The sequence below is a fragment of the Pseudovirgaria hyperparasitica genome (genome assembly GCF_010093815.1).
Source record: "Pseudovirgaria hyperparasitica strain CBS 121739 unplaced genomic scaffold EJ05scaffold_13, whole genome shotgun sequence".
Lineage (NCBI taxonomy): Eukaryota > Fungi > Ascomycota > Dothideomycetes > Acrospermales > Acrospermaceae > Pseudovirgaria > Pseudovirgaria hyperparasitica.
The window spans coordinates 1379668-1392002 of NW_022985561.1; the positions used below are offsets into that span (position 1 = coordinate 1379668).

At 46.1% G+C, this 12335-nt stretch overlaps 3 protein-coding genes across 3 annotated transcripts; 2 read left to right on the plus strand and 1 right to left on the minus strand.

The window, feature by feature from the left end:
* Nucleotides 1-4983: 4983 nt before the first annotated feature.
* On the plus strand, nt 4984-6914 carry EJ05DRAFT_442160 (uncharacterized protein; the record flags this gene model as incomplete). Its single annotated transcript, XM_033742026.1, has 2 exons — nt 4984-6155; nt 6209-6914. Coding segments are annotated over 2 exons (1878 nt in total), but the record flags the coding sequence as incomplete, so codon positions are not given.
* Nucleotides 6915-7589: 675 nt separating this feature from the next.
* Nucleotides 7590-10165, plus strand: EJ05DRAFT_442278 (putative phosphoketolase; the record flags this gene model as incomplete). Its single annotated transcript, XM_033742030.1, has 4 exons — nt 7590-8197; nt 8252-8267; nt 8315-8353; nt 8402-10165. 4 exons carry the CDS (start codon nt 7590-7592, stop codon nt 10163-10165), a joined length of 2427 nt encoding a protein of 808 aa, XP_033598241.1.
* An 817-nt stretch (nt 10166-10982) lies between these two features.
* Nucleotides 10983-11884, minus strand: EJ05DRAFT_503242 (26S proteasome non-ATPase regulatory subunit 8; the record flags this gene model as incomplete). The annotated part of the gene is made up of 2 exons (XM_033747395.1): nt 10983-11261; nt 11336-11884. 2 exons carry the CDS (start codon nt 11882-11884, stop codon nt 10983-10985), a joined length of 828 nt encoding a protein of 275 aa, XP_033598242.1.
* Between the last annotated feature and the right edge of the window lie 451 nt (nt 11885-12335).

Genomic DNA, 12335 nt, shown 5'->3' on the forward strand with positions numbered 1-12335 from the left:
GTTTAGGTGCTCTAATATAATTTAGAGAGATAAACCAATTTATATACGATGCCCACACTTAAGTGACTTAAAGGAAATCAGAACCTAAAATTCAATAGTCATAGAATAAATAAGAACGCACACAATATCATTAAGTTAAGAATTAAATTACTAGAAAACTGGTAGACGGGTATCTAAACGGTCTAAAAAGGACCAAAACGGATAGAAACCAGGCAGATAGAGCCAACACACACTATATAGAAACCCTAGTAAATAGAGCCATAGAGCTACTCCTCCATCTTATTATTACTCTTAGAGCGTAGCGAACGAACTAACCGAGTAATAGAGCGACGGAGGTTAGAGACCTTATCCTCTAGAGTAACCACGCGCTCGGTCAGAGCCTAGTAAGACGACGACTAAGCGCTAGAGCGGAGCAACTAGACCTAAAGTTAGCTAACGCGGTCTAGAATAATCTAGAATAGAATATATACCCTCTTACGAGGTGACTTAGAAGGAGAACTAGTAGATCTCTTGCGAGACCCGTTAGTAGCACGAGGTGGGCGGGAAGGAACAGCACGAATCTCTTCTGCGGCCTTAGTGGCCAAAACCGACTCCCTAGAATAGGTAGCCTAAGCGCTAGGAATCTCGCGGCGACTGAAAATTATAAGCTGAGGTTAATGATAATTAACGGTTTCTAAACTCACACTTTAATGACCTCTAGGAAGAGCTTATAGCGCTCCCTAAACTCCCTGCGCATAGAAGCCAGGTGACTGCTAGAACCGCCGAGAGTCTCGCGGACGCGAAGATCGTTATATACATCTTACACACGAATAGGAACCTAAAAACGCATTAGCATGGACGACTTTAGATTACCCTAGACCAAAACAGCCTAATAGACTCACCTAAAGATAAACTTTACCGAGGACGGCATAGCGGCGGTAGCGGGTAGGGAGCTTAAAGATTAGGCGTATAGGCCCGTCGCGGTTAGTAGAGTAGTAGCTAATGCTAGAGTTAGAGCGGAAGAGATATTTAGAGCCGGTGGCGTGAGCCTTAATGTACTTAAAGCACATCGAACCGTAGTTCGCCGTTTTCCTATGGCGCAAACCGCGACCACGTTTAGTATCTTTGGCGACCTAGGCCTTATTATTACTAGGGCTGGGTTTAGAGCGAATATTAAGGTCCTAAAAGGACCTAGAGCGACTAAGTCGGTCTATATTAGACCGAAAAGAGGAACGGCGTTTAGAGCAAGGCGGCGAAGGCGTGAACTCTCGATTATCGTCTACGACGAGATCTTCTTTATCCTCTAAAGGAGGTAGAGTAGACAGGCGGCGCGAGTAGGTGTAGGTAGGCTTTATAGCCACCTCTTCCGCAACACCAGTACTAGGATCACCTGGATTAGAGCGACTAGTGGCCACGTCAGTGGTAATAGTAGTAGTAGCCTTAGCTACCTTCTTCTCTAACTTGGAGCGCGCCTTCACACTACTACGATGAGTGGATTTTTTAGCCGGTATAGCCGGGGTAGAGGTAATCCCTTTAGAGCGGGTCTTGCGAGAGGAGGAGGCAGGCTTGGGAACAGGACTAGTATTAGACATCTATACACACACGTTAGCTAGAGATCTGAGAGTGGAATACTCGTTCAGCCTCAAAGGCGATTAAAGAAGCTAAATTAGTGACCGCAACAACGCGAATAGATTATATAGGACCAGCTCTAACGAAAATAGACTACTCTAGACCCGAACGGATCTAAACTAAAGGAGATAGTATACGAATTAACGACTTACCTTAAGAGTAAGGTGGATGTACTAGAGAAGAAAATTTAGAATAAGAAAACTAAATATAAGCTTAGTTAATGTGGCGGTTATATGACCCGCGGAGCTACCTCTAAGGTAGCAGCCATGAAGTAAGGGATAAGCGCGTGCATAAATAAAAGTGAACTGGAGCTCAAGTTCACCGATGTAAAGACTATCGATAACGTCACATAGATTCAATTGGATGCGCGCATAAACATGACGCTTTTGGAATTACGGATTTACGTATAGCTGAGTACTTCGGGGCGAAGCATAAAAAGAAGAAGGATATTATTAGGGCTAACACTAGGATGGACTTAACTGGACCACTATGGTCTAGTACGGTCCGTGATAGGTGGACCTAGGTTAAGCCAGCTAGAATAAGCGAGACCACTATATAAGTAGGCCGCATATACTTGATTCCTACTCTTTAGGAATCAACCTCGTTAGGAGAGTAGACTACCCTTTTAAATATATTCCCGAATCCTCCTATGACCTGTTAGACTGCTATCCTACGTCTACAATCCTTACACCTACCTAAGGCTAAGTCCTAACAATATCTATTATCTACCCTTAAGGTAAACTACCCTAGGTATATAATAATAATTATTATAGATAATCTTGCACTTTATACGAACTAATAGATTAAGCTACTTATACTTAGCGCTAGCTATATTATACGGTATATACTACCGTACTTACCTAACTTTAATTTTATTAAGCTTATATAGGTAGTAATAAAGGTATAGATTTATAGATAGTATACCTAGATATATTAGTAATCTCGAACTTTTAAGAACTTTCTCTATATTATATTTATATATAGCTATACTAATTAGTAGACTCTATACTTCTTTAAATATACTATAGATAGATACTATATTAACGAGACGCTCTAGTAGAAGGTAGTCGCTAATTTAGAGAGGTTTAGATAAGATAGAGGTGGTAGAGAGATTACTAAAGTTAAGGAGATTAGGAGACTTTTTTATAAACTTATTAAGTAACTTACTCGTTACTAACTCGCCGATAAGTAAGTTACTTAGCTAGCTAGTAATAGTCTATATATATATCTATTTTAGGCACTATTCATTAAGTATATAGCCTTAATATATAAATATATACTTCTAAATATACTCTAAGAAATACTATACCATCCCTATCTAAATACTAGTTATACTAGTTATAGTAAACGCCTAGAGCGAGGACGCCGCCTTACTTACCTTAAGTTACTCCTTATACTTATAAAGGTATAGACGTGCGTCTAGTAGAATACTAAGTAGAATATCTACTATCTTCGCGGCTTTATAATAAGTAGTTCTAGGCTAAGTTATCTTCTTAATATAGCGGTAAGTATAGTAGTTATTATCTATATATAGTCTTAATTTATATATTCTAGCCCTCGTCTTATTATAAGTCTCTATCTCCTTACGCTATTTAAGAGCTAATAGTACTATATCCACCTAGTAACGCCCTAGTTATACTAGACTACTAAAGGTTTCTATAACTCGTGTCTAAGGGGGTGTTTTATAACGAGTCTTACGAGTTAGTAAATAATTTAAACTATAAGTAGATAGAGAGCGAGATTAAGGTTAAGATTAAGGAAACATAGGTATCTATATAGGTATTCTAGGATTAAATCTATAATACTATAATTCTATCTAACGAAGTAGTTAAGTATATATAAGCTTATCTTTATTATCTTAATAATATCTTACTACCGCCTCCTCGTGCTTAATTATTATCTATCTTATCTACTTATCTTAAAGCCTCGTATTCCGCTCCTTACGATCTAACTTAGCCTTCTTATATTATAATCTCTTTATTTTAAGGCGCTCGAGTATAGAAGTAGTACTTCCGTTAACGGCGGTTAACGAGGTACTAGTTCTACTACTAGTTCGAGACTTCCTTAGGCATGGTTAAGTAATAATCTTATAGAATAAGTCTATTAACGGCTTATCCTTAGTTACCCCTTAAATACTATTAATAATATTATTAGCCTATAGCTCTAAGATAGTCTTATCTATCTTATAGTAGAGTATTCTATTAGGTAATATAATCTTATAGTACTAACCTTAGTAGTTTATATATATCGCCTTACTATACTAGAGCTTACTCTAAATATTATTAATAATAACTTCTTAGATACGGTCTCGCTATCTTTGCTCCTCCTATAATTTAAATAGCTATTTTAAGTATCCCTTAAGGTTCGGATCTATAGGTAATAATACTAGACTAGTAGAAACTATACTAGTAAGTAGTAATAGCGTAGGAGACTTCAAATTAGATACTATAGCCTTCTTACATCCTAGTAGCTAATAAGACTTATAGATAATAGTATTCTCAAAGATAAGGAATATAGCCTCTAGTAGATCCTTTCTTACTAGGCTATAGATCTTATTAAGGAAGGTAAGAAGCTTATCCTAGTTATCTAGACTCTAGTCTAGAAGTATTAACTATTTCCTAGTATAACTAGATATTCTAAGCTTTATAGTAAAGCCTTAAGTCTTAAATAGCTAGTTATTAGTGCCGAGAGCCTTATTAATTAACTACTAAATCTCCTCCTTATATAACTCCTTCTTAAACTTATACTAGGCTTCCGTCTTTAGTAATATAGCCTTAATAATCTTTCTAAAACTATCTACTCTAAGTTACTAATTTATATAGATAGACTATATTATCTTATTAAGAGCCGCGTTATTATTCTATAGGTTCTCCTTCTTCTTCTTCTTAACTATATCTCTATAAACTAAAGTAGAGTTATTAGTATTATTAAGTATATTATTTAGTAAGGCTAGAGAATCGCTTAATAAGGGTACGTTAGAGGGCGCTAGTAGTATATTTTTATACCTTACTACTATCTTTATAGCCCTTAATACCTTATCTATACTATACTAGAGTGCCTTTAATATAGATATATATAGCTATAGCCTAGGAGGTGGTAGTAGAGGTTCTATTAAGTTATCCTATCCGAATTAAATACCTTTACGCTACTTAGAAGGTATAATAGATAGTATAAAATAGTTAAAAAAACACTAATATATGGCTAATATCGTATAATACTAATATATAATAGGTATTTTAATAGGTATATGAGTATTCGTCGACGATGCCGTAAAATATTAATTATATATAAAAACGCGTGTTGGTGGCACAGACGTGCATCGGGCGCCAAGCTTTCCCATGTAACTATGGACAAACGGATCCTTCACATCTTTAGTTCGGCTGGGCTCTGTATATCCTCACACAATCTACCCACGACGGCCATTTTGTTTACATTCCCGACGTTGTTAGCAAGATCTTCAACTTTGGCCGTCCAATCCCTCTCGTGTCCGTCTCCAAGGATGGCAAGTCACTCCCAGAACCATACGCCTATCCAGACATCCTCGCATCGTCCCTCGCCAACGCCACCTTCGAACCCTCAAAGATCGTGAAGATCAACGGAGAGGACGCGAAGACCTACCTCGAGACCTTCAGCCAGTTTGGCTCCCTGCAAGATCGCGATGCCCTGTACAACAACATCTTCTATGAGCTCGCCATTGTGAGTCTGGGTAGCTCTGGCGCTGGCTCAGGTACCTTTACAGGAGGAGGCCGAGGACGATGGGTCTACCCTGGGCCAACCACAGAGCTGACTTTCGCAAACGGCTCTGTTGCCCAGTTCCCCAATTTTGCTCGTGTTCTTGTTCCATTCACGGGAATTCAGTCAGGTGAGGATGTATACACCCAGTACTTCTCAACGCCTGCAAACACTTCTGCCGGTATCAACATACCAAATCAACCCGAAACCACTCCCACTCCCACGCCCACTACCGCTTCTGCCGCTGCTACACCCGCTCCCGGCTACCCACAGCCAGTTGTCCGAGCCTCCAACAATGCGATTGGAGGATACTATCTTGAAGAGGATGGGTTTGAGGATGTTGCTGTCCTGAGCATACCAAGTTTCGGCGGTGCGGGCGGCCAAAATTCCCCAATGGACTTCCAGACCATTGGTAGAGACTTTGTGCAAAAAGCCAAGGCCGAGGGCAAGAAGAAACTCATTGTCGACCTTTCTGCAAACGGTGGGGGAATCATATTGCTTGGTTATGATGCCTTCAAATACCTATTCCCCAAAGCGACAGCTTTCGCTGCATCTGATCGATTTCGCATCTTTGAAGCTACAGATCTCATCGGCAAGAAGTTCTCAGACGTTGCCGGTCAGTACCCACGCACTTTGGACCCGGCTCTCGGAGAGGTCGAGGCAACCGTTGTAGCCGATATTTTCAACTACCGTTCGGATCAGAAGCCTGAGGGCGTCCCTTTTACCTCGTGGGATGATAAGAATGGACCTGTTGCAAATAAGGGTGACAAATTCACGTCTCTTATCCGTTGGAATCTTTCAGACGTCTTGACTCCGTGAGTACATCCGATGATAGGATGAGTTGATATGTGCTAACATGTCAAAACAGCTACAACGGCGGTATCAATGCGATTTCCAACGAGCCGGTAGCGACGATGGAGCAACCATTTGCCGCTGAAGACATCGTCGTCGTCACTGACGGCTACTGTGCATCAACTTGCACAATCTTTTCCGAACTCATGCGCCAAGTCGCTGGTGTCAAATATGTTTCCTTGGGAGGCCGGGCTTTCGATGGACCTAGTCAAGCGGTGGGAGGCGTCAAGGGGACAAACAACTTGCCCTGGCCCATCATACAACAGGAGGTCGCCCTGGTCTACAATTACTCGACCCCATCAGAAGCTCAGAAGTATGATACGACGAGCTTGATCGAATACAATGACAACCTCCCATTTCTTCGCGCAGGTCCCATTAGCCCAAACACGAACTTCCGCGATGGAATTAGGGTCGGTGACGAGACTGGCACGCCTCTGCAGTTCGTGTACGAAGAGTCCGATTGCCGAATCTTCTACACTCCAGAGATGACGGTCGATGTTACCAACATCTGGAAAGCGGTTTACGACAGTGCTTGGGGTGGCCAAAGCCACTGTGTGGCTGGTCAGCTGGGTGGTGGTTACAGCCGTGCTCGAAAGGAGAGGAGTCCAGTCCAAAGACGGGTCAGCTGGAGGCGAGATATGAGCATTCAGGACTACCCGATGAGTGTTTTCACCGATGAGAGTGCCGTGGACTTTACTGCGGACGGCTTCATGATGCCGTAATCTATTGTCGGTGTGTAGGTAGATCTAGCGAAGTCGGCCTTGTTCCAGCTTGAAGTATGAATGTCTAATGAAAGCTATCCCAAGCTTGCCATCCACAGCATATTTGGTCCAGAAAGCCACAACCGTGTGGGAACCATAACGAATGTATGAATAAGGATGTACAAGCGGTCTGATTGGCCGACATGCATCCGCGCGGAACCGAACGAAGCCAAGCTTTTTATACGCGCCACTGTGGTGTGATATCATCGCTACGAAACTGCGACACTTCATGGATAATTACATCCGTCTCACACATTCGAAGGGTTATGCCAACTACAGGTATCCCGTAAATATGCCATGTTCCACACTTACTGCACTCCTGCAGGGCTGTCACTTTGTGTACATCATGAGACTATCACCAGTCCTCTCGCTGTCTGTGTTGGAATGGCATATGTTCATACCTGCAACTGAATGACATCAGAACATGCTACTGTCGAGCAGCGTCACCTACGTATCGTCCGATACTCCCGATACTTATTCACTACCGTGAATCTGCCGCTTCTCCTCTAGCCCACTGTTTTGCCTGGTCTGCTCGCTTTATAAGCGTCACAACCTCCTCTACACTCAACAAACCTTCTCCGCTTCACTGCTTCTTCAACAGACAATTAGACTAGACACTCTCTCGTGGTCACCAGCATGACCTCGAAAAGCGATCAATCGCTCTCCGCCTACGGGCCTGCGCGATCAACCGTTCAAGAGAAGCCATTGACTGAAGACGAAGTCCGCAAATTCGATGCCTACTTCCGAGCCACCATGTACCTGTGTCTCGGCATGATCTATCTGAAAGATAACCCGCTCTTACGCGAGCCGCTCAAGAAAGAGCATCTCAAGACCCGTCTTCTGGGCCACTGGGGCAGTGACGCCGGTCAGAGTTTCACATACATTCATTTCAACCGCCTCATCAAGAAGTACGATCTTGATGCCATCTTTATTTCCGGACCTGGACATGGTGCGCCTGCTGTCCTTTCTAACGGCTACCTCGAGGGTACATATTCGGAGGTGTATCCAGACAAGAGCGAGGATGTGGATGGCATGAGACGTTTCTTCAAGTACTTCTCCTTCCCTGGTGGCATCGGCAGCCATGCTACTCCTGAGACGCCGGGTTCGCTTCATGAAGGTGGTGAGTTGGGATATTCCATCTCCCACGCCTTTGGAACGGTGTTTGATCATCCCAATCTGATCACTCTCACCATGGTTGGAGATGGGGAGGCCGAAACGGGACCGCTGGCTACGAGTTGGCATAGGTAAGCATATCTACAAGTCATGTGACTTACATGACCGTGGCTGATTCTTTGTAGCAATAAGTATCTGAACGTAAGAATAGTCAGTACTCTCAAGTCGAGACACTAACGATATTCTAGCCTGTCACCGATGGTGCTGTTCTTCCCGTGTTACATCTGGTATGAAGTCGCACTCTCCATGCTTTGGATCATGCTAACACCTCCAAGAATGGATACAAGATCAACAACCCAACACTTCTATCCCGTATTTCCCATGATGAGCTCGAAATGCTGTTCAAGGGCTATGGATGGGAGCCGTTCTTTGTCGAGGGATCTGAATTCGACACCATGCATCAAGCTATGGCAGGTACCCTCGAGACCTGCGTGAAGAAGATTCGCGAGTATCAGAAGCAAGCTCGTGACAGCAACAAAGCTTTCCGCCCACGCTGGCCTATGATCGTCCTCCGGACGCCAAAGGGCTGGACTGGGCCGCGAAAAATCAACGGCCACTACGTTGAAGGCTTCTGGCGTGCACATCAAGTCCCCATCACGGATGTATGGGAGAAACCTGAAAGCCTGAAGTTGCTTGAAGACTGGATGCGCTCATATGAACCGGATAAGCTCTTTGATGAGTCGGGGAAGCTTGTATCGGAGCTCAAGGAGTTGCCTCCTTCGGGCACCCGACGCATGTCTGCCAATCCAGTCACCAATGGTGGTACTATCAAGCGCAAGCTCAATTTGCCCGACTTTCGCGAGTACGGGCTCAAGGTACACAAGGCTGGAGCAGAGTCAGCAGGTTCCATGGCGATCTTTGCGCAGTTCCTCAAGGAGACCGTGGCGCGTAACATGGACCAGTTCCGCGTCATGGGTCCTGATGAGACACAATCGAACAAGCTTTCTGCCATCTACGAAGCTGGCAAGAAGGTTTGGCACGCTGAGCATTTCGAAGAGGATGATGATGGCGGCGAGCTGACAGACACTGCCAACGGCCGCGTCATGGAGATTCTCTCCGAACACACCTGTGAGGGCTGGCTCGAAGGCTACGTCCTCTCCGGCCGCCACGGTCTCTTCAACTCGTACGAGCCCTTCATCCACATCGTGACCTCCATGGTCAACCAGCACTGCAAATGGATCGAGAAATGTCTCGAAGTGCCCTGGCGTGCCAAGGTCGCCTCCCTCAACATCCTCCTCACCTCCACAGTCTGGCGTCAAGACCACAACGGCTTCACCCACCAAGACCCCGGCTTCCTCGACGTCGTCGTCAACAAATCCCCCGACGTCGTCCGCATCTACCTGCCCCCCGACGCAAACTGCCTCCTCTCCACCATGGACCACGCCCTCCGCAGCCAAAACTACGTCAACGTCATCGTCGCCGACAAACAAGACCACCTCCAATTCCTCCCCATGCCCGACGCAATCGAGCACTGCACAAAGGGCATCGGCATCTGGAAATGGGCGTCCAACGACGCCGGCACCGAGCCCGACGTCGTCATCGCCTCCTGCGGCGACGTCCTCACCCAGGAGGCCCTCGCCGCCGTCGCCCTCCTCCGCGACCTCGTCCCGGACCTGAAAATCCGCTTCGTCAACGTCGTAGACCTCTTCAAGCTGATCTCCCCCGACGAGCACCCGCACGGCCTCAACGCAACCGAGTTCCGCGCCATCTTCACTGACGACAGACCCGTCGTCTTCAACTTCCACTCCTACCCTTGGCTGATCCATCGTCTCACGTATCAGCGTGCGGGCGCGGCAAACTTGCATGTGCACGGGTATCGCGAGAAGGGCAATATCGACACCCCACTTGAGCTCGCCATCAGGAATGGCACCGATCGCTTCACGATTGCGATTGATGCCATTGATCGCGTCAAGGGCCTTGGCAACAAGGCTTCTGGGGCGAGGGAGGAGCTGTTGAATAGGCAGATTACGGCACGGAACTATGCCTTTCATGAGGGCATCGATCCAGATGAGCTGAGGAACTGGAAATGGCCGTTCTAGATTGGCTTGCAGAGATGGACTTAACTCTTTGTCGAGTGGGTGGTTTGGTGGGTGGCGCTGGGATGATGACAAAAAGCTTGGTTTACATGAAGTTTGGGTAGCAAAGCGAGAATAAATGAGTTCATGGATGGTTCTTTGTGGTCTTACTGTTCATGCCTTCGTATATGCAGAGACATGAGACTCATGCACTTCTCCTTTCCGCACCACTACACCATACATGCTAAGTTCACATCCTATCCATGAATCTCTAAATCTCTAGCCACATTATCTCAGTCCCCTGTATTCGCCTGGCTTCCACCACACTTCACCTCTGACACGCGAGAAGAGGACTTGTGCCATTGAAGATCAAATTATGGTTGACTGAGAGACTGATAGACCAACACATGCAACACGCAAAGGTGAGAGCATATGTGTGAGAGAGGAGTACGGACAGAATGGGAAGTGTGCAAATGAGTGAGTAATTAATTGGGTACGGTTAGCATACAAAGTGCTATTAGATAGTTGTTTACATGTCATTTGGTTTGATACTCGGCTAGGGTCGGTATATGGAATCTGGGCGCTAGCAACTCAGCATCTGATGTTTCGATTTTATATGTAGACGGACGACGGCTCACAACGTAAGAAGCACGGCTAGCATTCGGCCGAGTAGTCTGAGCTTAAAGGTCTGTGTCATGAGATCCGTCTATTGCCTAATGCTATTCATATCGCGATGCGTGTTGTTCGCTGTCTTTAGTAATGCTAGCACCCCTTCCTTTCGGAACCGCAGTATTATTACAAGCTTACTTCCGAGCCAGTGACCCATACGCCCGATAGTTCTCTACACAATCGTCTCCAGCTCCCGCGCATAGCCCAGAGTATTCTCAATAACTGTTCCGCTGGTGACTAGGATATCATTCGCAGCATTTGCACTTTCTGCATTCTGCTGTGGGAAATAGAGTCGTCCGTCGCGAGCCACCCAGCCTCGCTCTTTGGCGAACGAAACGACCGAGCCTTCGGAGTCGAGGAACAGGAGTGATTTGGCGTCGGAGATAGGAATCGAAGCGTATGCTTTCTCAGAACAAGATGCGATTTCGGCGCGGATGGTGCCGATAATGCTCTACATATATATTAGCCTTCAACTCTAGACGATAAGAATTCCTCAAGCCTCGGCGAGGTGATGTCAATACATACCTGCGAAAAAACACCAAACTCGGGGCTCGGCACTCGCTCTCTCTTTGTCGCGCCCCACACGCGGTCATAGCTTCCCTCCATGAGCGCCTGCTCTAATTTTATCGGATACTGGATATACTGGTCCTCTTCCAGGCCACCCTTTCCAGCTTGCGCTGCCGCCAACTCCAGCGTCTCTAGCAGTGTGTGAAAGCCCGCATAGTCGCCCTGGCTGAGCAGCAGGAGCAGGTAGAGGCCTGTAATCTTACTTGAATTGCTCTTCTCGCGAGCTAGGATCTGCTGAGGGAGGGAGTAGAAGGGTTGGAGTTGTTGGAAGTAGCGCTCGAAGCCCTCGGCGTCTTGCAGGCGGATGGAGATGAGGGCGCCGAGCTCGAGGGTTTCACGCGCGAGGAGGAGATGTGCTTGTGGTGTGCGTGGGCCGGGTATCAAGGCATTGAGTTTTAGAAGTGCGAGTTTGGCGCGGGAGAGGAGTGCGGGAGCGGTGGATGGGTTGGCGGCGTTGAGAGCTTGGTGTAGTTGTTTGAGCGCCGTCTGGAGCTCGTTCTCGGCCATGGCGGTCGGTGATGTGATGGTCTGGGCGGATGTAGTGGGAGTGGGAGTGTTATGGGGTCGAGCCGTAGGGGTGTTGGGGGGTTTGTGGTTAGTTCGAGATACTTGATGTCGTGTGTCTTGATACGAAGCTTCTGGTGATGATGAATGACAATGGCGCTCCGTGTCCGTGCACGTCTGCTCTTTGGATGCCTCAGGCCAAAAGTCATGTCCACCAACGCCCGCGTAGCCTTCTAGAATGCGGTTTCTAAAATATAGAATATTCATCTTCTGTCGAAGCACATTGAGAACACATGTGCAACGACCACGGTGGCCTCCTGCTTTTATCGATCGCAGCTCATGTCTGCCCTATGCTTCGACCACGCCCGCGTGGGGAGTCGGATGATCAGCTGCTGAAAACGGTGTGAGACACGCGACTCGTCACTGTACAGTATGCATCGAGCTTCACATCCAT